Raw genomic sequence first — 27,288 nt, 5'->3', positions numbered from 1 at the left:
TCTGAGTCTAATATATTTTGGAGGAGAACTTGGAATTTTAATTTTCAGACACAAAATATAACAGAGTGATCAGATTTAATTATCCTTTCAGGATTAGTGACAAGTATCCAATCCAACAAAGATGAAGACCGATAGTCCACTCTAGTAGGTTCATTAATTATCTGTGTGAGGTTTATATCATTGGAGGAGGAACAACTAAGCCAGTGTGGCGCAGGGTAAGGGACAAAATTAAGACTACTGAGAAGTGGGCGGAGGCTATATCCTTGCCGAAGCCAGCCACCGATCTGGCCAATGATAAGCCAGCACTGGTAACAGAGAGGATGGCGGTGGGAAATTAGAAGCCAGCTATTAATTCGACCGAGGTAGGAACTCATCCGTCTAACCAAGCAAGCCATTGGATCGGGTACTGGCTAGGCTAGTCATTAGCTTTTGAGGCTGGCAACTAGAAGGCCACTGGATCCGCTACTGGCTAGGTTAGTCAATAGCTTCCGATAGGGATGTCACGTGAGGAATTTTTCCAACACCGATGTTACCAGTAACACCGGACATTTAACGATGGGGGGTGGGTTCTCCATTATGCACTAATTACACATGGACATTGCACATGGAGGGAGACAGGTCCCGATCTATACCTGATCTAAGGTCTCCTTTTCGCCTTCTCTCCTCTCCTCCCGTGATAAACAGACTGTGCTGCGACTCTGCCTTGCGCGCACACAAGCAGACACTTTCCCATTTGTAGAGTATTGATAACGCGCTTAGTATTTTACAAATTAGTTTTTTCAAATTTGATTAATGTGGGCGCTGATACCTGAAAATTAAAAAAAAAAAAGATAAATGATGGCGGGGGCGGTGCGCAAGTAATGTGATCGGTGTACACCCGAACACCGTGTAATACCGGTAACACCGATAACTGCGGCAGGCCTAGCTTCCGAGGCTGGCAACAAACATGCCCAGGCTAGCAACCCACTGGATCAGCTACAGGCTAGCTGGTCATTAGCTTACTAGTGCCAGCTTATCATTGGCCAGATCAGTAGCTGGCTTTGGCAAGGATAAAGCCTCTGCCGACTTCTCAGCAGTTTTGTCCCGTAAGCCAGCTACTATTGAAGTCACCAAAGATAATAATGAATAGTTTACAAAATACATTTTGAAGAGTCAGTCGGTGCCAATAGTTAAATGTTTGTTATCATGAGGAATAATGTTAATGAAAAGACATCCAAAATTAACTGGCTCCACAAGATTTTCAGCAACATATGTGGCCCCCACCAACTCCTCTAGAAACCCTATAAGCTTTATACGCAACAAAATCGTCAATTTTAATTTCATCATCAATGATTTTACTACTGTAAGTAGTCATGTTTCAAAAGTAGTGATAAAATTGGGTTTGTAAAGAGTAACCAAGGCTCTGAGGAGATCGATATTTGAAACAAGGCTCCAGATATTAAGATGAATAACCTTTAGACCTCTAGCTGATTCAATTATAGCTATAGGAAAAATAAAAACAGAGGTCAGAAAACAGAGTTGGGAGAGAGAAGGTGATGGGAATGGGGAGCGAGAACAGCAAGCATGACAGACAGACAAAGACAGACCCCACACATATACACGGGGGCGCGCAAACACACGCCCACAAACACAAAAATTAAAACAAAAAAATTGGTGAGTGGCAGGTTAACTAAAATAGAGCGAATAACCACAGGCTCAGGCTGCTACATAGCCCACATATGGGCACAAAGAGAGGACCCGGTTTATTCCAAGTCAACTAAAATAGATAATCCAAAAATCTGATTTATGTATATTTTCATCTGAATATAATCTATTCAGATGAAAATATAGATATGGCCTCAGATATTCACAATAACGGAAAAAAAACTGTAACAAAAGAAAGAGAGAGGGCCATTTCATGACATCAAGAGGCAGAAGTTACTAAACGTTCAGTATTCCATGGCTTTACACAATGGCAAGTACGACATTGCATCATTACAACAGTCTTGACTGGAACTGACACCACAGTTTTCTCCAAACATTGACACACACCATGGCGTTAACACATAGTAGGCTTGCCAAAATAAAGTTCACAATAAAGTTATTGTTTGCAAATAAACAGAACAGAGAGAAGTAAACTGAAGTTACTGAAATAATATAGTCAATGTTCCCATTAACTGTTACATGACCTGATCCAGGAGAAAATAACTTAATATCAGTCAAGCAAACAAAATTAAGAGGTTGGCAGCTTGCAGGATGATCTACACAAAATACTGTCACAGGGAGGAGAAGGAGAGGTCTCGGAAAAGGGTCTCAGCGTCCTCGGGACAGCGGAACAGTTTGAGCTTGCTCGCCAGCATCACTCTCAGGGTACAAGCAGAGACTATTTGATATCAGTGGCACGGGGTTTCCTTTTGACAGCATCAAACTGCCAATGTTAATTGATCAAACCAGCGCTTAAGTCGGGATAAATATGGGCTCGAGTGCACATGAAGGTGAGCTCCCTCCTCTCCCTGGCCAGATGAAATTCTCACTTTGTCCTGGAAATGTAAAAACTTGCCCAGGATGGGTCTAAGGGTAGATCTGGTGCTGGAGCTGAAGGTGGGAGAGCGGTGAGCCCTTTTGATAACAAGCACAGTGGGAATGTTCTCCTTGCCAAGAATTAGTGGGATCAGCTGGTTCAAGAAGGCGATCTTGTCTCTTCCTTCACTTTGTTCAGGAACATTAATAAAACGAAGGTTGGATGACCGACTTCTGTTCTGTGCGTCATCGGCTTTATCCTTCAGGTACGCATTCTCCTTTTCGCACAGGTTTTGTCGGCTTATCAATGACATCTTCATTAGGACTCACCCTGTGTTCAAGCTCCGAGACTTGTTGACACAGTGAAGATATGATCCCTGAATGTTGATAGGACCAGTTTGAATGGTTTCGATCTCGGAGTCCAAGTGAGCCATCATTTCAACTTTGATTCCCTGAATGGTGTCCCAGATTGTTTGTAGGGAAACCTCGCTCTGATCCATAGCGTTCCAAACAGTTCTTTTCTTTGGAGAGGTGGGGAAATGGGCTTCGGCCAGGGATACTCCATGGCTTCAGTTTGGTATTTGAGGTATGTGGTGTGGCGGTGGGGATAAATTGGGCCCGGCATTAGGGGTGGCTGTGCACCTGTTGCTCATCAGAGCAATCAATGAACACGGGTTAAATCACCCATCCCCACATAGGAGGGAGCCTTTGTCATGACAATGTTCCATCTGCTTCCGGCTTGTTATATCTCCCCACTCCCTTCAATAAAATGGTTTGTCTTGAACATCATCGTCTGTGTAGGTGCTGTGTATGTGTGTGAGAGAGATAATATAAGGTTAAATGTGGAAATTTACGTTTCTGCTCAGCTGACCAGCTGAAATATTTCACATCTTTCTGTCAACATTTGGTTGAAACACACACACACACACACACACACACACACACACACACACACACACACACACACACACACACACACACACACACACACACACACACACACACACACACACACACACACACCCGTCCCTTCCCACACTATCCAATCCCTGGATTGGATTGATCAGTGATTAACACCAAGCTAATGCCCAAGTGCTGATACGATAGTGGGCTCCTGCCAAGGGAAGGGATGGATTTAAATATGGGAAGAGAGAGCGCGAGGGAGATGGGGAGTTGGCATGGAGCCTGGCAGAGAACAGACAGTGAATCTACATAAGAATGAGCAGCACAGGGGCGGCACGGAGGGAGGAAACCGTGCACCCAGTCGTAACAGCCCTATCGATTGCCGCTTAAGACTCATCACAGTGACCCACATTAGGATATTACATCACTTGCGGCCCAGCCCCATCAAAAAAAAAAAAAAAAAAACATCCATCTTGGGACGTGTGCACAGGGTTCTGCCAATGGCCTAGCAATGGCAGCCACATCAGCTATAGTACATGTTCCCATCTGTGGGGACGTGATTGGCAGATCTCGTTTGGCGGAAATGGTGGCTTTCCAATGCTGCAAAACATCAATCTTTCTTTTGAGGCGTACGCAGTGTGTTGATGTTGACATTTCTTACATGGTTATATTGGAACCAATCGTAGCCCAGGGGAGGCAGGACGCTTTCGTCAGCAGTTTGACGGGCTCCCGGGCTTCAGTCAGAAAAAACAGCGCAGGCAATCTTCTCTTGGCCACGTCCATCGATGTATGGATAATTGTAGGACTGTACCCGACTCAGAATTTGTCAGTTGAATCGGATTTGGCTGTTCAATGCAAATATTCGACTATTGGTAGCGGTGGGGGCGGGGGGGTCACGGAGGAACGCAGACCCGGTATTAAACGTGCCCCGGGGCTAAATTATTAAAGACCGTAGTATCGTCAAGCCAACGCTACTGGTACTGTTGACGGTATTGGAAAATCTAAGAAAAAATATTTTCTATTCATTTAGGCTGTATAACCTGTTTTTAACTCGCAATAAGATAAAGATATTTGTCTAAGAAGCATTTTCGCTATTACCAGAAGAGACATCTCTCCTCTCTCTCTCTCCATTGCTGGAGATATGGAGATATGCACAAGGGGGGCGGGGCACGAGGAGCGGGAGCGCAGATTGCACCCTGATCGCCCCCTCTCCATGCGTAATGTGCATAAAATAAAGCAGTGTTATTTCTGCTCTTAATTTGTTTTAGCTTTACTCTTAATTTTTGAAAAAAAGGAACAGATACGAGTATCGTTAAAGTACCGGATTGATAATCAGTATCGGTAAGAGTATTGAGACCATTAAAATCTTAACGATACCCATCCCTATTCGTGCCCTGTCCCAGAACGGGGCACGGCGATCGGGGCGCACGGAGACCGCTGTTCGCGTCTGTGTCCAGATAGGGACGATTCATATCATATAAATATAAAAATATATTTATGATTCCCCTTATTTGTAATTCCTCATTGAAATGTTATCCGTGTGCATTTTTTAAGCTTCTATTTGTTTTATCCTGTAATTGTAATGCACGCTGACAAAAAAACCCCAAAAAAAACACTCGCCTTGAAGAATCGCAATGGACTGAGGGGTTTCCGACTGATTCGATTCGATTGAGACCCCACGTTTAGTGTTTCGTTATTTTGACTACATCAGCGAGATCTAGCCCGATCCACTTCAGCACCCAAAACGAACTTCTTCCTGTCGAGCGAGTGGCTTTGGACAAAAGTGTCTGCTAAATGATGGTGTAAAGATGTAAAGAAATTTGACCGGAAAAAGCCGAATGTTCGTGCGTCACCCACACACCAAGGTTCTAAAATCCCGGTCGGGTGGTGGGGAGAGATGAGTTTCTGGAGTAAGACGCTTTGTGACATCATCAGACAATTTACTATTATATGTGCAGGTTGTGGCTATGAATGCACATTTGCACTGTGTGAGCTACATAGTGTAGACTCCATTGCTCTGTGGCTGCAAACTGCACCTGTGCTTGTGAGCGCGTGTGTGTCTCGCCTTACCTGCCGATTGTCGGCAGGGATTTTCGTTTGATATTTTATTCTTTTGCCCTTTTTGTAAATATAAACACATTCCGTTCGCATCTAACCGTGCCGCTTCCCTCCTTATTTTCCAGCATTAAAGCCAGTCCTAACACACAAAAACAGTCCAAAACATATTCCTCACACATGGAGTTCGCTTGCAGTTCCAGAGCAATGTGTCTGAATCGTGTCTGTTTTATTTTAGTCCTAAAAGTTTAAAAAGTTGATGAAATGTCTCTGAGGGACACTCAGTGTCCTTCAGAGACATTTAATCAAGTTATAACATGCAACAAGTGCATTGGCTTGTATTAGTAATTCTGCATGTCACCAGGCCTCGGAAGACTCGCCTCACCACTTCATTTCTTCAGCCGATGCTGCGTTTAATGGAAACTCTGAAAATCTTTAACTTGTTTTAGTAGTAATGCTGATGTAAGAGGGGCGACAGAACAAACTGCTGCCACAGTCAATGGAAACTCTGAAAATTTTCATTGGTGTCGATACTGGATCCCTTGTATTGCTGCCTGCAGCTATATTTATCATTATTATTATTATTATTTATTAATAACAATAAATAAAATACAATTTGGTAGTGAATGTTGAAAACCAGGACATTTTTGTGTTTTACAGTTATCTGTCAGAACTGGGGACACACAGCTCGAAACCGGGAAACCGTAGATACTACGGTGACCAGACTTGAAGTAGCTATTTACTTCAAGATACCACATCACAATTTCCAGTGTGACCAGGACCTTAAATCTATCTTCTATTGATTTAGTTTGTTTGTTAGCCTAGCCTGAGACCTAGCCTTGTTGCCTTGTAGCCTAGCCTTATCGTCCACATCTCCTGTGAGCCTGATGTCTGTCTGCTTCTATTTACCTGTATTTTGTCAAGTAAAGTAGCAGTTCTTCAGTAACCATGACAGAATAGGATAGTGGACGCTCCCTGAGCTGCTATTTCGTAGACTTCTTTTTTTTTTCAGGCTGACGGACCCAAAATGGATGCCATGGTTTTGTCTAGTGGAGACCTGGCTGAATGTGCATACTCATACAGCATGATTCTGAAGCCCTCTTTCTATAGCCGCAGATTAATTTTCCTAATAAAACACTGTGTGTGCATGTGTGTGTGCATGTGTGAGTGTGCTCTTATGCACATTGTTACCAGCATGGAGGTACAGAAAATAAGTAAATAGTTATAGCAGAGTGCATTGTAATAAATAGGTCAACGAATGCAGGACATTTGAAGAGAGCGAGGGAAGAAAGAAGAGAAAGGCGGCCTCGGGCACTTGATGTAGTCTTAAAATGCGGCTCCTGGCTCTCTGTGCAATACAAACATGTATAATGTGCGGACACACACACACACACACACACACACACACACACACACACACACACACACACACACACACACACACACACACACACACACACACACACACACACACACACACACACACACACACACACTAACCCATGGCCTTTTTAAGTAAACCTGCCAAACACCTTCAGCTAAACTAACACCTGCCCATCAAATGGAAGATAGTTTTAAGGCCTAAACTTATATAAATCCTCAATATTTAATTCCTCTCCATTAGGTATTTGTCAATGTATCACACACACGCTCAGACACAAACGCACACACAGATTGGACGTGTGCTGATCATGTGATATCTGTCCTATCCGCTCATTGGCTGGCGGCTTGATTCTGCTCCATAGGCCACAATACAGTATAATAGGAGGTATGCATCAATCTTTAATGTTGTGACATTTAACACAGTCACGAAAATAGACACAAAGACATGCGCACAAAGCCTCATCTGCAAGCACATACACACACACATTTACAAAGCTGTTCCAGATAATTGAGCGTGGATGTAAATGTTGATACGACTACATTAGCTAACCTTTGCTAGACAACTCACCAAGCACACACACACACGCACCCACCCACCCCACGAAGTAAAGATGTCTGCTTCGAGGATAAATTACATAATTAGGGGCTACAAGGGGCATTTCTCTTCCCCCCCCCTTATGGTAAGCTGTCTCTCTATGGGAGGAAGACTGTCACAATACACTCGTATTTCTATTAAAATCAATAGAAATCAAAATGTAAAATGAGTGAATAGATACTGCCATCCACAAATCTGTATTAAGATTAAGAACAGAAACATAAGTAAATCTCTCCATCTACAAAAAATGATTTATGCATTATTATGGATTTTTTCCATTCTAAGTAGAGATCTCACAGGGGATGGTAGCTCAGGAGGTAGAGCTGGTGGTCTAGTGATCTAAAGGTTGCTGGTTTGATCCCAGGCTCCTCCTGCTAGCATGCTGTAGTGTCCTTGAGCAAGACACTTAACCCCTCATTGCTCCTGATGGCTGCGTCCGTCGGTGTTTGAACAATTGTAAGTCGCTTTGGATAAAAGCGTCTGCTAAATGCAATGTAATGTAATCTGTCTCAACTATGTGTTGGACTAAATCTCAAATAAAATAAAATAAGTAAAAAATATATATATTTGGGGATGAACTAAAGCCTATTCTTGTGCATTTTAATTCAGCTCATTAGACAAAATTTGATCAAAAACAAACAAACAAACACCACCCCTCCATTGCCAGTCGGTGAACTTCCCCCGTGTGTAGGGGTGAACGAGCTGTAACCCGAGCCCTCGATGTAATAGATGAGTGATCGCTTAGCCCTTGATTGCCATTTTTTACTTTTATGAGACTCTGATGGATGTATCACACACTATTACAGGGGGGCAGCGGGCGCACATGCCGCACTTGCCAGCGTTACTTCCAAGGCAATCCATTTCATCGCCGCTCCCTCTGTCCAATCACTCATTCACCCGCTCATTTAATCCCCTCCCCTCTCTCTCTCTCCCTGTCCCTTTCCCGACGCTATTCCATTCATTCCAGTCATTCTCTCACTCTCACTGTACTGTGGTAACACAGCTGACTGAAAGCGTGTCACTACAGCTGCTGCACGATGGCACCTACATGAATAAATAGGAATCTAGTAATTGCCCTGTGTGTGTGTGTGTACGTGTTGTTGTGTGTACATAACCAATGAATGATGTATTGCTTTGAAAGAGAGAATCTATGGACTCAGCAGTACACACACACACACACACACACACACACACACACACACACACACACACACACACACACACACACACACACACACACACACACACACACACACACACACACACGGGGGTATACGTACTACTGAGCGGAGTCGTTGAGCTGGTACTCCCTTGCGCGGCTGAAGCACTCCTGGATGCCGGAGTCGGACCACAGGCGCATCATGGCCGACAGCAGCTCAGGGGAGTAGGGCTCCGTGTCCTCCATGCGGCTAACCACGTCGCACACCATCTTAGCATCCGCCTGGAGGAAGATGGAGAGAGAGAGAGGTTAGCGGTCACTGACACAACAACTTGAGATCACAACAAAAAGGGTTTATCGTCAGGGAAGGGATGATGGGGGAAGAGAGAGGGGGGGGGGCAGATGAGGAGGGAGGAGAAGAAGGAAGAGAAGAAGGAGGAGACAGGTGGACCAGAGGAAGCGTACTTTCCATCCTCTTTTCTAGAGGGCGGAAAAACAACAACCTGATTCAAACCCATCACTGCTGCGTACATCCAGAGCAAAGCCAGCGTGTCTGCGGTTACGTCCAGATAGACTGAAGGGTTACTGTGAAGGGGGGATTGAAGAAGGGTAAGGAGCTCGTCAAAGGCGGGATTGCTTCCGACACCCAAAACCATGAGGGCTTCTTCATGAAACGCAGCCCGATCAATAAGACGTTGAGGCGCAGAGTTGTCTTTTACTGGAATTGAGTGCCAAGCTGGTTCCAGCAGCGCCGGCCTTCCATTGTCACTAACCGTACGGCAACATTGTGACTAAAAGGAACACTGAGTCAGGGCACAATCCAGTAATTCCCCTGTGTGTTCATGTGTGTGTCCAAATGGTTCAAGATTAAAGGTCAAACAATCCAAAACATTATGAGACAGAGCCTCAGCCTTGCCTGAGTCAGCAGGGAGCTCAAATAACCACATTATAAGCTACTACGGCATGCAGCTCCAACCACAAACCATCGCAGCAATTGCAGTATCTCATCACTGGCGTGTAATTCAAACGATTCCAAGCATCCGGGCACATTGTTTTCACTTCAACTTTAATACGGAACCGGGCATTACGATCCCTGCAGTTTTCAGGAAATAGCTCATGGATAGAAATTACAATAACAAAAAGCATGATCCTAGTTTCACAGACTTTATCAGCGTGGCGATAGCACCCCCCCCGCCTTCCAGACATTATTAACAGAGGGCAGAGTGATCGAGATAACACCGTGATGATGGATGAGAAGTGTGATCCACTTTGGTTCGGAGTTAATGTGAAAAAATTGCAGGCGAGTTTCATTCAGTGGGTTTGGTTGCATTCTCTGCCCGTCCCCCCTTCCTCCAATCACCATTCCACCCAGTCTAAAGCCCCTTTCACACATGGTTCCTGATAAATTACTGGGATAACCTTTCTGGCACTACTAGTGATTTTCACTATTCACACATGCAGCTACTTACTGGAACATTTCCGCCTTGCACATTTTCACACATGCCATGACAATGCCGGATTGGACTTGCAACCTTTCCCCCCCCCCCCCCGGTAAACGGTACAAAAGAAATATTTGTAAAACCCCACAATTTGTGCTTTGCCAACACCATATTCGGACTTGGCTCCAGTTATGTTACTGCTTCCATTCACACAGCCATCCCGGATTTTTCCCGGGTCTTGAGGTGAGAAAACACCGGAACGATTTCCTGTACCTTCCTCCAGCAACGCCGAACTCTGTGATGCCACTTGTGCCAAATGTGTATTTAAATTAAATTATTTTGTCATTTGATATTTGCTGAGTCGAAGAACTGTCCACTGAGCAGTTGGCAACAGTCATAGTGGGTTGAAGACATCCTTTTGCCTCCCAGACATAAACCTGCATGGATGTAGGAAACAGGGTGACTCATCAGACCATCTCACTTCCTTTCATCGCGCAGGGATCCAGGTTTTCAGCTCTTTACACTATGACTCTTTGTGCATCAGCCTTGGCTACAAACGGTGTCCAAATGGCAACCCTGCCATAAACTCCAGCTTTGTGAAGCTCACGACATCGGTCTTCGTCGTCGTATTCATTTTCCTGTTGAGAGCCCATTTGTCTGGCACTGAGTATTTCTCCTCTTAGGAACTCTTCTAGTTGGCAATCAAACTGTTATGGCTCATCGCACCAGCTGCATTGGTCATTGTCTTTGACTCACTTAAAAGTTAGTGCCTTTTTTCATTAAATGGTTCTGTTATTTTGTCCACCACCAGGATATTCTAATATTTAACTGCAAAAAGGATAGATCACAATTCATTAACTGTAAAAATAATTATGATTTTTGGCAAATACTAAATACTTTTCGAAGCTTTCATGCTGGAAGCCTCCTAGAGAGACCAAAAGAGAGAGGGACAACCAACTCCAGTTGGTTTGAGTGAGCTCCTGCACAGAGAGCTATCACATACACACACACACACACGCACGCACGCACGCCGGGCGTGAGGGTGTTGGCCTTGAATAGGCTTTGTATGTGCAGGGGTCAGCTCTGTTACTGTATCACTAGTGGTGACTGCTCCACATCCCTGAATAGGCAATCACTGCACCTTCTCATGAACCGCCGGCCTGCCTCACCACCAATACCCGCACGTTCAATGCCCAATCACATGCCCCGTTCCTCCAACAGTCCATCCATCCATCTATGCCACAATTAGCCATCTCAACATCCAATCATCAACTGTCTATTGACCCAGCATTTGCTCCATACATACCGTGTTACAACAAAAATTTGTTGGATTGTACATATACACAAACGCAAGCTGATTCAGAGTGTTCCACTCCGATGCAAAAAGAGGTGGTGTGGATTCGCTCTGCCTCCTATAGTCTCAGTGCTGGGGGAGACAAGCACTTTTCAACCCCCGGAAACTACATCTGTACCACAGAAAAAGTACTGGTGTGTCTTCGCTCCGACACACTTGGTTGAAAAATGAATATTGTGGTGTACAAATGTCAAAATACAATCCTTTGGGGGCCGAATGATACACAAGAGAGTAACTCTCTTGTGTATACATTAGAATGTATCTTTGTATGTATCCTTTTTGTTGTCACCTTGTCACTACATATTATATAATCTGTGCGTAAAAGCAGAGAGAAGGTAGAAGAAGGCAAGAAGCCTGGGCAAACACACTTGGCATGTTGATACCTTTATGATTTGTCCACCCCTGTGTTGTATTTGTATGGAGATATATTAATGTCTTCTCAAACCATTATTTGTCGCAGATCATTTTTGCTGGGACTTTTTCGCAAGCAAATTGGATTGGACTTGCGTGACACTTCACACTTCACACTGAGAGAAAAACGCCAGAGGAGCACCCACTCTTATGGAAAAAAACAGATAGATAAATAAATCAATAAATATTAATAAATATTTTTTGCGGCAACACCATCTTGTCTGCAGAAAGAAATAGAAAAGCCCCAAAAAAGAAAGAAAAAGCCCCAAACACGAGGGGCAGGGGAAACGTCTCACTGTGAAATCACAATTAGAATCATTAAGATTACAGAGTAATTTAACGCAACAATGAATCCCTGTTTCTTCTTTCGTTCTTTTTTCACATCCGAGCTAATCCCATGACGGAGGTCTGTTATCTCAGTAGAGTTAAAACCAAAAACAAAGGCTGTGTTTAGATTATGGGGTGCAACAATTCATCCGTTGTTTAATTTTGATCCGTTGCCCGTTCATCTTTTCAGAGGATAAATCTGATTGCAGTACACAAAAAAACCTTGCCAAAAAAAATGCCTGGGTGTGCAAAGAAACTCTAGACAGTTGAGGTTGACGGGGCAAAGTTTCCCTTCTCCAATGAGGAATATTCGCTGCAGACATCAGATGAAAATCAGCTGACCAAAACAAGCAGGACAAAAGAATGGGCCAAATATGTGGTTCTGGCATCCCGCACAGCTACTGCTAAACCCTCACGCAGGGACACCATGATCTGTAGAAACATTTGGTTTCAGATGTGACCCTATCGTCAACTATGCAAGGACCACATATACTGTATAAGTGCCCATATCAAGATGGAAAAATAACAAATTATTTTTGTGTTTTCCCGACCACAACGACGAAAAGATCCGATGCAGGTCTGGTTTGGCCACGTTTACACCCTCAGTCTGAACACAAAACATAGCAACCTGTATCCGATAAATGGGATTATAACCAAATTACATTCTTTTGACAAAACAACAAGACAACGCCTTTGGTGGAGTGTACATACTATATGCTTGATTGTTTGCAGGCGTGTCATAGCCAGAGAGAGAGATAGAGAGAGAGAGAAGACAAAGAGGGTTAGGGAGGAGTGTAGAACAGCTGATTAAGCCCTAGGGTTGTGGGAATTGCAGATTACGAGGGTTATTTTATAAATTAATTCATTGTATTAGAAAGGGTCTGCATCGCGTCTGATTCCACCGGAGAGCCGGCCCATTTGCGGCTCGGGATATTAGATAGCGGTTTGCGTTGCACTCCACTCGCCGCTGCCATTTTCGCATTGTACGCATTTTCCATGGTGGCATGGTGAGCTAATTCGACGATATTTTCTCCCTCAGGGTCACTTCTGTTTTGTCTTTGCGCAGGGAAGTGTTTCTCGTCAAGTTTGTTTACTGTATAAAGTAAAAGCGGTACCCTGGTTTAGTTTGTGTTCTCCGTCGCCCTGCAGGGGAAGTGCAGGATTCAAGAAGAAGACGTGGAAATGGAAGGGAATGCTGAAGAAGGGGTGCAAAGCTGTTATGTGGCTGCTACTCTGCCGTGGGCAGTGGAGGAACAGTATGGGTACATTAACAAAGTACTTTGTTACTGTACGTAAGTACTTTATTTAAACAGCTTCTTCTTTTTTCTCATACTTGTAACATTTCCACTCCATACTACAATTGATAACACAGTCGTGTTACTTACCACAAACAATGTGTCAAAAGCAATCCAGAAAAGCAATTTTCTGGAGCTAGCAAACTACTGATTTAGGATTCTGCTCTTCAATAATTCATTGGATCTACATCCTTGAATGTCTGACACCGCCTATACTAATCTTTTGGTCAATTGTGATCAGGACCTATCTGCAGAAAAGAAATCTACAGCAGCACTCACTACCCAGATTATAGGCTCTGTTATATCAGGGCACTGGATATGACAAGAACTTGTACTGAGTAGTCAGAGTACTTCTTCCACTGCTGGTCGTGGGCAGTTATCCGCCGAGGGGTTCATACATGTGGGGTGATATTGAGTGTGATCGGATGTAAATGTATTCTGGTTGTCTCTCTTCACCCAGCACTGCTCTCCATTAGCAACGCACAGCAGAATGGTGGATTGAAGTATGTGTGTGTGTGTCTGGTTGCAAGGTTGTGCATGTGTGTATGTATGTGTGTGCGCGTGTTTTCCAGGTCTTCCAGTTTCGCTGGGCAGGGAGCCACATACACACTTAAAACCCACCGCGCTGGCCAAGGATTCTGTCTACACCTCTGCGATCGGACAGCGCAGGAACTGCAGCTGTGTGTGTGTGTGTGTGTGTGTGTGTGTGTGTGTGTGTGTGTGTGAAAATCAATTCTTAATGCTTATAAAAGTACGTTGCACGTTGCTGCACGTTCTAATACGGGAACACATACAAGTACAAGTTTACTTTGTCATTTTGTGGCTCTCGGTTCTGCTTTTGGGGGTGGTTGCTGGTGTTCGTGCATGTGTGTATTTGCAGGTATGTATGTAAACTTTTTAATATACAGTATATATATATATATATATATATATATATATATATATATATATATATATATATATATATATATGATATATATACATATATTTTAATTTAGTTTCTTCTTAATTATTGTTCTTATTATCTATTTTGTTATTTTCTGTATAAACTCATTTGTGACTATATACTGTATATTTTAATGTATATATATATGTTTTATAAAAATGTATGATATTGTAATCCAGATGCCTGCCTCCAACATTTGGGTGGGGCGCACACACACACACACACACACACACACACACACACACACACACACACACACACACACACACACACACACACACACACACACACACACACACACACACACACACACACACACACACACACACACACAGAATAATTTGCCCAGGGACCTTGAACATACACACTCCTCCTTCGTCACTCTCCTCTCTCCCTGTTCTGACTTTTCTACCTCTCTCCCCACTTGAGTCTCTTCTCCGTCTGTGGGTCCGCCCTACATTCTACTCTCTCTCTCTCTCTCTCTCTCTCTCTCCTTTCCCATCTGTCTCGCTTTCACCTCTGCCTTCTTCTACCTCTCTCTCTCCCCCTCACTCCTCCGCATCATGTGACAGTCAGCTGCAGTTGCTATGGTTACGGGCCTCCTACCCCGGGATGCAGTCTGGATTCTGTTTCTCTCACTTTCTCCTCTCTCTCTTTCGTTGCCTATTTTTGCTCTCACAGTCTAACCATCCTCGGCATTCCCCTGCACCTCCGCCACCCTCTCTGTTTCCCATCCATCCATCCATGGTTTCCATTCCATTCTCCGGCGTCTTTCACCATCTCTTCCCATCCTTCCTCTCTCCTTTCCTGCCCCCCCCCCTCTCCATTTACCGCTCTGTTCGGAGCGATACTGTAATTCACTGTTATGGTCTGTTGTCTTTCAGCGGCAATGTCGTCATGAGATTGTGGTCGAATTTCATTGTCGTCAACAATGATAAGATAAGTCCTGCACGTTCTCACAGATATTTGAGGGAGTTTGAGTGGAAAACCTGGGTTTTAATATTGAGTTCAGTGTAGTGAAGGTCGGTTACATTAGGAGATTTTGGATTTGAACAAATATGGGTGTCACTCTAAAATTCCCTGCGATTACCAAGATAATAAATACTGTATTGTCTAGCCCGAGCTCAAAGCCAATGTTGTGTGTTCAAATATAGAATCTCTCTTTTTGTTTTCCTGATTTACCCATCTCTCTGACCCCATCTCCATTTCTCTCTCTCTCGCTCCCTCTCTCTCTCACTTTGAGCTGAATAATTGAAGAGATTAAATATTTAACTGTAGTTCTTCACTCCTGTAGATCACCCCAGTGGACCCCTAATGTGTGTTTGTGTTTTGGTGTGTGTGTGTGTGTGTGTGTGTGTGTAGATGTGGCCCACGCCCTGCTCCAGCAGAGCTTCTGTTGGCCTGCGACCGCACCCATTGCACACACACACACACACACACACACACACACACACACACACACACACACACACACACACACACACACACACACACACACACACACACACACACACACACACACACACACACACACACACACACACACACACACTCTAAAAGCACAGATGTGTGTGTGCATGAATGTTAAAAAAAGATTCTAACGAATGAAGGCCATACCCAGTATCATGTAAGGCCTCGTTAAATCAAGATAAAATCGATTTTCAAGCACAGACATAAGCATGCCAGGCCAGTAGGTGGCGGTAATATGTTATAAAACCTGATGTCGAACCCTGCTAGGTTTACTTGTACACACGCAACAGTACTGGCCAGACGTAAACAAACTGGTCATTGGCCATCTCTCGTAGCTTCCGGACACACAAGTTGATGTCATTAGATTGTGTCATCGAGCAAACGCTTTTGTCTAAAGTGACTTCCAATTTATTCGTTACTGACAGAGGCCATGCAAGGGCACTTCAGCACGCTACCAGGAGGACCCGGGGAGCCGGCAATCTTCCCATTACTAGACTAACTGCTCTACCGCCTGAGCGACTGAGGCCAGCAGAACATTTTCAAGAGGCTCCGTTTTCCTTGTCCACTTGTGTGGAAGCGGGGCCAAAACGCAGAGAAAATACTAGGTTTCCAAAAAATATCCGTAAACGTGCGGACAGGGCTTCTCCTCGGTTTTGTGGATTCCACCACGGCGGCCTGGGATCACAACCCAAAAGGATGGACATCAACAAGTGCAGAGTCTTGCGCCAAGCCGTTCACAACTTTCGTGTGTCTCCGCTTGGTTTGGTTTGATGTTTTCTGTTCATTACGAAGCTGTTAAGAGACTTTGCATTAACTCTTTCCGCAAACTTCTCGTTCTTCGGTCCGTATCGTGTGAAACAGTCGTTCTACTAGCGGCACCCGAGGCTGTTATAAAACTAAAGATGAATGAGCTATTTCAGGAAGCAGGCGTGCAGGAGTGTGACGGCCGCATCAAGAGAAGACATGTCAGTGCGGATGGCTTGAAAAGGTTTAAGCAGGTTTTATATTACAAAAACAAAAAGTCTCCCCCTGAGGATTAATGATGACCAAAAACAGGTTTCAGTCAAAATCCAGTTCCTCCTTCCCAGAAAAGTGTCAAATGAGATAACGCACTCCCCAGGTGTAGAGTGAAAACCGAGTCTGTCTCTCTACCTTGTGCATGAGGGAATGCTGCAGAGCAGTGATTCCCAATTGATCCTCAACTTGAATCAAATGAGTCCATGACCCCTGTTTGATAAGATTTAGTCTCTGGGACCCAATCGGAGAAGATTTTTATTGTTAGATGTGATTTAGTCCAAACTTCCATACCTGGCTTTACTAAAGTTAGGGACATGTTTTTAAAAGTCACTATTCTATGTGCTCTAATGGTGCAAATGTCTTGTATATGAAATAACAGTGAGGTTTAACTATTAAACATTTTGCTGGGGACCCCCGTGGAACCGCCTCGGAACTCTTGAAATGACTTAAAATTGAAGTCGCAGACAGAAAGCAGTCTTTGACATTTGAATTTGAATTAAAGTAACTCCATGAAAATCCATGAACATAGTCTAGCCTTTAAGAATCAAGCTCTAGATCTCAAATCTGTTTTGTATGTTACCATCCTCTGTTCTAGTCTTCTCCAAGTAATCAATCCATAAAGAACTATTTATACAATACATTGTTGCACTCCATTTATTGAAACTTGAAATTTCCCAGAATTCTTAACTGAACCCAGAAACCCAGTTTTTCTTTAAGAGGGTCTTTACCCCTCCTACCCTTATTGGTGTTGCCAGTGTACAAGACAACTTCATTTGGTCGAATGAAATAGGAGCGCAGACATCACAGTAGGATTGACGGAGATTTTGTTTCATAAAAAAATAATATATATATATATATATATATATATAAAAACAAAGGACAGCTGTCCGCCTGATGTGATGTGATACAAAGAGGAAAATCTCCTCAGAGACAGTCTACACTTTTACCGGACGGCAGAAACCAGGCCTATTCAACTGGCGGCATGGGGGCCAAATGTGGCCCTGCACCCCGGGTCGCCGCGGATCTTTTTTTTTATTGGAATTTAGAGTCCATTTATGCATTTTATTCACAAGTTCAAACTGGGGATGTTAAAATGTGCCGACTTAACGACCGACTGTCTCGCTGTTATCCGTGTCACAGTAAAATGGCAGAGGGAGCGAGCGTGCACCTGCACCGCCGCTGTGTGCACTGCAGGAGTTTCTCACTTTGTGTGCTTGAAAATAATAGCTGGAATAGAGAATAATAGCGCATGGGATTTCGGAGGGTCTCACGAAACCCCGCGGCGCAATGAAAGTGATGAAAGATCCTATGAATCGGAATAAAAGATCCCCCCCACCAGGTGGGGGCTCGGGCGCACCAAAGCCTCCGTTGGGCGTATATTTACTCATTTATATATTTATATTTACATTTATTTGTATATTTCTTGCCTTGATAATTTATTTCAGGATTTATTTCATAGGAATATTTATTTTTATTTGCGTTGATGACGGTAATGGGCTCAATACCCTTATTTGGTATCCCTAATCAGAGTCACTCTAAATGACTGCGCTCACCGTTCCCGTGGGCAGTTTGAAGGTGATTTCTCCACCATGAACAGGGTGCCGGGCTACTCACACAACTCATGATTGCTTTTGATAGCAATCTATCTTTAAATTTAAGGAGGGAACAGGTTGCAAGGGAAGCACTTGGGGGCCCGCATGAATATTTTAATAAATGGGTCTCCTGTGGCACAATTTCCATATCTTGACACCATGGTGAATTCTTTCTCATCATGAATCATGCACACCGTGTTCATGATGTGCTGATGTTTTGCAAAGGTCATTGGTTACACAGCTTATTTTTATGAAATAAATGCAGCTTATTAAGCATCCTCTTCTTGTGACCACTTTGTTTTAAATCTTAAATATACCGAGCAAACAAAACGTTGATCAAAAATATAAATTGGAGACCGCCATCTGACCGAAGCCGACCGCGCCAATATGCCATCCCGCGCGCCTTGTCTGTTCAGGGATATTTTGGTGCGTACCACCGGGCCTGAAAAGAAATTCAAGGGGAACACTGGGCTACCGTAGCCAGAACTACCACAAAAATTGGTCCATTGGGTCAAAACTAAACATGAGTAAATGTCCTCCCTGTTTTTCAACCTATCACAATTGATTCACCTGCTTTCTGACTAACTATTGTCATTTCTTAAATATTCTGGTAAATGACATACTGTACATACTACTTGATGCATACAATGCTTTCAGACATTCTAAAAACGTTCACGTGCTACCTTGGCGTACTAATAAGAGTGCAAGCAGGTCATTTTGGATTCTCTGTGCATAACGACTGACATATAATCTGTTTGTCTCCATTACAGATATCGAGATTGATTTTATGAATTGGAAATAAAAGATACGAAAAAGTAAGCATATTTTTATATTGTTTGACACATTTCCTACAGCTCCTAGTATTGGGAGTTGTTTTGCGTTGAGGACGTTCTCTGGTAGCCAAGCTTAGCCTGGTGTCAGATACCAGTGTTGGTGTCTAGAAATAGTGTTTTATTTCAGCTGTTTACTGTGAAGATGCTACTACTTGACAAACACACACACAAACATCCATATCTATCCATCGATCTATCATTGTAATTCTTGTGATTCTTGTGATCTTTTTCCACCCTCTTTCCAAACACACACACATGCACAGAACTGCTGCTTTCAGAGTGGCCGTGTGTGTGTGTGTGTGTGTGTGTGTGTGTGTGTGTGTGTGTGTGTGTGTGTGTGTGTGTGCGCATGTGAGTGTGTGCTCGCCTTGGGCTGTGTCAGCTGAGGCTTGGCATTTATTAAAGATCTCTACCCTGAGCTTTCAGACCTAAACTCAACCATCTTGTTGGCTATCCAGTTATCGCTCCACTCCCTTCTTTCGTTCAATTATTTTGTTCTTTCTTTCTTTCGTTCTTTCTTTCTGTCTGTCCTTCCTTCTCACTGTCTCCACTGTAGTTGTCTCTTTCCATCGTCCTTCCTTCAACCTTTTTTCTTCTCTCCAGATGTCAGACATGTTTGGCGGTAACGTGTCCTTCCTACATGAATCGGCACTTCATGGAATAAATATTGGGCTCCTACATGCCTGTTCTTCATCCGCTGTGTCATCCCTTTTTATTGACCCCGAGTCCCCCTCTCCATTTCCTCTTCCTGTTTCCCTCCCTTGCCCATTTGTCTTGAGCAGAGTTATCTGTGTGCTGCTACTGTATTTGTGAGCAGAAGAACTCCTCGTGACAAACCTGTCCATCCCCTCTCTCCCTCTCGCCCCCTCTCTCTCCCGCTTTCTCTGTACAAACACAATCTTTCTATATTTAGGCTCAGGAGCAGCAGCAGTTTAGAACTCCAGTGAGTTTCGAAAGCCTTTCGCAAAACTTGGGAGTTGGGGGAGACATGAATCTAACACAATGTTCTGCGACGTTCCCCTTTTCATGGCGTTTCCGAGCAGATCATCCACCGCACCTTCCCCTGTCGGCTCGGCCGCACGTTGAAGGATTGCACAATGCGTTCGCGTATGGAGTCACAGCGTCTGAAAGAGGAAGTCCTGCTGGGACGAGGTGTGGTAAGTGGCCCCCGTGGGCACGAGTGTTGGTTCCATGGTTCTCTCCGTGGTAATCAAATAATTTCCCTCTGTATGTGCGTGAGTGTGTGCAAGTGTTTGTGCCAGTGGCCAAAGCCAAATCCCTCATTTCTTCCCCAAACCTGTCTGAGGGTGTTTTCAGGGCCTTACTCCCTAATTTAATACTTGTCATATCTGATGAGCAGAACGGCTTATCCCGGCAACAGAGCACACCATGCCTGCGCAGGTACAGCACCTGCACACACAGGCAGCTGAGATGACCTTTTAAAATCAGACATGGATATACCGAGCTTCCAAAATGTGAAACAAAAGAAAGGAAGATGAAAAGAACACTGTTTCCATTCTGGGCGGCTGATGGCGGTGCAGGTTGCGATTAGCCTGGTTCCACCACCGCCTTTCTTGCAAGGGCGGTCTTTACAGTCCCTATCACAATAGAAACTGACCTTTCACAGCGAGCATGTGATTTGAATCATGCCTTGACAGTCGGAGGGTCGTCTAGTCTTCTGAAGGTTCCAGCAACCCCATACATTCTACACTTCCCCACGTAGTGACTCTAGTATTCTGCTTATGTAATCCCCCCCCCACACACACATACACACAGAAACTCTGAAAGAATGAGAATAAGGGAAAGCAGATGAGGGAGTGGAAGAATAAAAAATGTGTGTGTGTGTGTGTGTGTGAGAGAGAGTGTGTGTGCGCGCATGTGTATGAATACACCAGCTAAAAAAAATCCAGTGTCCAATCTGACGGGAGGTGAGCAGTCAGGTGACCTCGCGTGCCCCAGCGTGCTCCTCGTACGCCCAGGGGTTGCTACAGTAACCACTTTGTATCCTAGAGACTGGCGACAGGGCTTATAGAAAATAGCTGAATGGAAAAGCCACCCAAAAAGAGAGAGAGAGCGAGAGAGAGAGAAAGCACATATATCTCCTAACCGAGATTTAAATGAGCACACACACACACACACACACACACACACACACACACACACACACACACACACACACACACACACACACACACACACACACACACACACACACACACACACACACACACACACACACACACACACGTATTTCTGCAATAGAAGTGTGGCCATTAGAGATAAGAGTTGTTGAACCAAATTATCTTATTGTAACAGCTATTCATTGACCCATTCCATACACGCACACACACACACACACACACACGGAAAGTACAACAAAGGTAGTAAAACTAGATACGCGTGAAATTTGCACACCAACACACACACACACACACACACACACACACACACACACACACACACACACACACACACACACACACACACACACACACACACACACACACACACACACACACACACACACACACACACACACACACACACACACAGCCTACGTATGTATCTTTGGTTCATTTGTCACTGTCAGTGTGCGTATATGGACAGAATATACACGCTTAAACCGGGATGTGGGTGTGTGTATGTGTTTGTGCCCCATAACATTAATCTAACTGGCCAGCAGAAACAAAGCCTGAAGACACATCTGCCTGGAGAGTAAGAGCCTGCTACCGAGCATTGACTAGCTGACTAAATTTAATTCAGTTTAATCAAATTTTTACTATTAGGGTTGACATTATTGCTGATATTCTTATAATTTGAAGGGCTTCCGAAATCCGAATATACTGTAAATACTGACGGACCTGGAGGGAATCTATGGACTCAGCAGTACACACACACACACACACACACACACACACACACACACACACACACACACACACACACACACACACACACACACACACACACACACACACACACACACACTTACTGATTCTCACTCTTAGGACAACGGCAGTTTTCTAACCTCAGTGACAATGATGTGCGTGTGTGTGTCTGTGTGTGTGTGTGTGTTTGCAAGGCAGCTAGTGGAAGTAATTCATCAAGATGATGATGGCACTGTCCAGCTCTTCCACACTAATTCCACCGTGGGAAAACCATACACTGCTATGCCAAATACGCATCTACTGTATGTGAGTGTGTGTATCAGCACCCCGTAGGCAAGAGGCTCTGCAGTACTAGAAAGTCTAGAAAGCAGCAGCAACGATGCACCAGCTGCCTGGCTGACTGAGCGCTTCACACACACACACACACACACACACACACACACACACACACACACACACACACACACACACACACACACACACACACACACACACACACACACACACACACACACACGGTCTCTCTCTGTTTGTTAGAAAGCTGAGAGAATGAAGTGAAGAAAAAACAGCTATATGGAAGGAAAACAGAGCTAGCGTAGAAAGAGAAGATAGATGAAAAGAGAGAGGGAGGCAGGGTGTGTGTGTGTGTGTCTGAGAGAGAGAGAGAGAGAGAGAGAGAGAGAGAATGGGGCATATTACGGCATGCATGAGAGAACTCATACAGCGTTACAGCGTGCTCCGTTCTTTTTAAAGAGGAACCGGGGGAACTCACAAAGAACACAGCCATTAACACAACCTCTGTTCTCCCTCTCTTATTATTCTGTCGTGATCTGCAGTTCACCCGCCTCATTCAACTTTCTTTATGTTAAAATGGAATTAATCGTTTCTGGGGTTTTTTCCGTTCTCTCTCGGAACGTCTCGGAAAACATCACAGATTCTTCTCCCTTTCTCTCCATTTTTTTTTATTTTTTTTTTTAATCTCTCTCTCTCTCTCTCTCTCTAGGATCGTGAGCCGGTTGTGACTGCGAGGGGGTATTTTCTTCCCCTTTTAAGAAACTTGTGACAGAACTCTCGGTCCCGCCAGCGAGGGCTGACGGATGAACGGGTAGCCGCTTCCCTATGGGTCTGTAGAACCTGAATCGTTTTGCTTGATCGCGGAGGGCGGAGTTAGTACAAAATCAAAGATCAGAGACAGAAGGCATGCGTACTTATTTTGCGTCAAATTTGCGTAAAGCCAAGTCAGTGCACATGCAGGAGCTTGCGGCGCTGGTATGGTAGCTCAGGCGGTAGAGCTAGTGGTCTAGTGATCTAAAGGTTGCTGGTTGGATCCCAGGCTCCTCCTGCTAGCATGCTGTAGTGTCCTTGAGCAAGACACTTAACCCCTAATTGCTCCTGATGGCTGCGTCCGTCTGTGATTGAACAATTGTAAGTCGCTTTGGATAAAAGCGTCTACTAAATGAAATGAAATGGAGCTAGTTCTGTCAGACAACTTGACAGCGCCACATGCTTCTACGCCCCTATATGGAATGACAATTTAAGCAGGCAATCCATCCTGCTTTGCTGCCTGCTTCCTTATTGCGTTGCTGGGCTCCCTCCACCTCCCCTGCATCCCTGCTGTGCTCTGCTCTTCTAAACAGTGGTGGAATTAAACTCCTAACTCCAATATTTCTAGCTCACAAAGATACATACCTATGTTTTCTGATGAGCAGTAGAGCCCAGACGTCAACCTTATGAAAAATTAATCTAACTATAAAGGTAGGAATCTCTGTCTGTTTAAGTTGAGTTTCAAGTTAAAGAGATTATTTGTCTTATTATATGTCCTTTGATTATCTCAACAATCACTCATCCTATCTATTTCACACTTGGTAAATGTATTGCTGGGGAACGAGGACGTGCAGTGTCCAATTTGGTGCAATTTGGACACGTGACACGTGTATTATTAATAAACTTTCAATAAACAGCGAACAGCGAGCCAGCGGGTGGCAGGGCTTCAGGGCAGAAACAAAGGCAGAAACATTAAACTAAAATACGCATGCTTTACTGCGGATAAGAAGAGTGTATGAGTCTCGTGTGTGTTTGTTGATGTGTGGATGTGAGTGCACAAAGTATGTGTTTTTCTGTGCGGGTGTGTGTGGCATACATTCAGCTCTGAAAAGAGGTGAATGTATGCCTGAGGAAGGAGCTGTGAGAGAGAGAGAGAGAGAGAGAGAGAGCTCTCCATTAAAAACGCAGACACGTTGGGGCCCATGTTATTTTGTCTTGAAGAACACACACACACACACACACACACACACACACACTTGAGTTTCCCCCACTAGCTAATCAATAGAATCAGCACTTAGGACAGCAGGACAAAAAGAGAGAGAGAGAAGAGGGGGGGGGGGACTATAGACTATAGGGGGGGGATCACAAACACACACACACACACACACACACACACACACACACACACACACACACACACACACACACACACACACACACACACACACACACACACACACACACACACACACACACACACACACACACACACACACACACACACACACATAATCGCTTCAGATTTTTTGCGTATGCCACTTTCAACCACTGGGGGGAATGTGTCGCTCGTGAGCACAAAGTGACTGGTTCTGCAAGCTAATTTTGTGTCATTTATCTTCTTCCAGTGAAGGGAAGTGAAGACACACACAGCACTGCGTTCTGGGTAAAGGTTGAGGAGACGTTCATTAAAATGTGTCATGAGTTTGATATTAAAAAAGGGAGCTTTTGTCCAAAAAACACATTTTGTAATAACCTGCCAAAATGTAATGCATGTAATACCTTGTCATTTTGGAATAACCTGTATTGTGTAATTACTTGTAATTTTGGAATTACTTGTAATTTTTGTTATAACCTGTAATTTTGTAATAATAGTTTTGTAATAAGCCACATTTTGTATATTATGAACTAGAACCACTATAGAGCTCAACAGTAAGTTTCTGGAAGTGATTAATCTATTCATATTCGGAATCAAGGTTTTGATTATCAGCCATAATGTCACAACCATCCAAGGTGGACTTACCATGAGCTATGAGATTGTGAAACGATGGTATACCTCCTGTATAAGCCACAAGTCCGTATGATATCAACCATTTTTTAAGAAAAATATGTACGGGTACAGGAAGTGGGCCTCTGGGTACGGGAGGTGGGTGCGCTACGGCGTGGTCCGGGGGAGGTCTGTGTGGTCGCTCGCCGGCCTGCTGCGCCCCTGGGTTGATCTGGTTGCGCATCGCCTATCTCTCCAAGTGCCAAAACTCAGCACACACACCAAACAATAAGACTAGTGTTTGCGGGACAGGTAGGGTGCGAGCTAAGTGGGTGGGGGGGTTGTGGGCGGCTGCCCGTCACGCTCCTGCCCTGACGTATTTCTCGTCAGGGCAGGTGCTTCTCGTCATTTTAATTCCACCCATATTAGCCTAGAACACATACGCTCGCACACAAATCCTACTCTGAACAACACTCCACCAGACCAGGGTCTGCGGGGCAGGAGGGATGCGAGTGAATCGGAGTTCGACTTGCTTGGAGGACTCGCACCCCCACGCCCCGCAATTTTGACTGCAATTGCCAACAGCCCACATTGAGCACTGGGGTTTTCCGGGGTGGCGGGCACTGGTGGGTTAGTTTGGGGGTGTGGTTGGCCAGGGGGGCGGTCGGGTGGGCCCCCTGCCAGCTGGGCTTGAGTCTTGGTGGCTTGTGCCTGGTGGTTTCTGGTGTGCTGCGACCTGGCGGGGCTGCGGAGAGCGCCGCCAGGTGCCTTCCGGGGCCCCTGGGCGGTAGCTTGCTGTTGTGGGTGTGGGTTGGGGTGAGGGGGACGGCTGTTTGCTTTGCTAATGTAATAAACTACAGTTGGATTAGTCTTATACGGAAATTTGAATTCACAAGAATATATTTAATGACAAGTAATTAATTTACTTTTTCCTATTTCTTATTTAAATAGATTGCATGTTGTATTTCATGTCGCATGTTTAGAGAAATTTGTGAAATCCCCCTTTACTATAATGATAGATTTTTCTTATATTTTGTTAATTTCTATAAAGAAGTTCATGTCCGTCGCTAGCCAACAGTCGCAGAAGGTGAGGATGAGGATTACTGTCCTTCGGCAGATTGATGCTGCAGAGTGAGTGTGTTAGGATGCGTGTGTGTGTGAGAGAGACCCTCCGGCTTCAGAGGTGTCGGGGAAAAGGCGATCTGAGGTTGATCCCCTTCAAACTGCAGAGAAAAGCCCATCACCCGCCTGGACTCTGGCTCAGAACAGTTAGCAGGTGGGGGCCAAATACATCACAGATTCTTCTCCCTTTCTCTCCATTTTTTTTTTTTATCTCTCTCTCTCCCTCTCTCTCTCTCCCTCTCTCCCCCCCCCCCCCCCATGTCGTAAAAGCAACTCTGGAAAACAAAACCAGTGAGAATATCACTGACTCACATTTTTTTCAAGCACTTTCAAGTCTACTTTCAAAGTATTCCACTACTTACACTTCTCAGGACAACATTCAAGCACTACAAGCACCTCAAGGACCTGGTAGGAACCCTGTGAACATGGATGGATGAATGGATGGATGGATGCGTACTTGCACAGGGTTCCCAGGGGTGACACCCCCGTTTAAGATTTAATAATTTATCAACAGAGAGATGCAGCTTTTTTTATGAGCTTAATAATTGACGAGTTAGTGATTACTGGGGCAGGGGAAAAGAGAGAGAAGGATGTGCAGATGGGGAAAGAGAGAGAGAGAACAAGGAGAAGGGAGGGAGAGAGTGAGAGCAAAGCTCATTCAAAATGGCGGCTTGCGTCTCCACAGCCTCTCCTCTCTTTTTCTCCTCTCCTTTCCTCTGTCCTCATCTCCTCCCCTTTTTTCTTCTTCTCTACTCCCCTCTGTTCCTCTCCTCTTCACGCCTCCAGTCTCGTACCTCTGCATCCACTCGCTCTCTCCCTCCGTGAGCCTCTCTGCTCTCCACACCTCGTACTCATCTTGTCTTTTCCTCCTCCTTTCACCTATCCCCTCATCCTCTCCTCCCTTCTCATCTCCACCCTTCACCAATTACCCATCATCCTCACATCCTCCTCTTTTTCTTATCGATTTGAGGG

General features: G+C 44.5%; 1 protein-coding gene across 1 annotated transcript in view; it reads right to left on the bottom strand.

Moving 5' to 3' along the window:
- LOC307231606 (guanine nucleotide-binding protein G(o) subunit alpha-like) overlaps positions 1–27,288 on the bottom strand; it is a gene marked incomplete at both ends in the record, with an annotated part of 99,536 nt that overhangs the window by 35,033 nt on the left and 37,215 nt on the right. Inside the window, one exon of the mRNA XM_080002371.1 lies at positions 8,716–8,876. Coding sequence (XP_079858497.1) covers positions 8,716–8,876 — 161 coding nt within the window. The remainder of the gene's footprint in view (positions 1–8,715; positions 8,877–27,288) is intronic.

Source organism: Zeus faber, assembly GCF_960531495.2.
Source record: "Zeus faber genome assembly, chromosome: 6".
NCBI classification, from domain to species: Eukaryota; Metazoa; Chordata; class Actinopteri; order Zeiformes; family Zeidae; genus Zeus; species Zeus faber.
The sequence above is the reverse complement of the archived record's forward strand: the minus strand, read 5'-3'. Positions and strand labels throughout refer to the sequence as shown.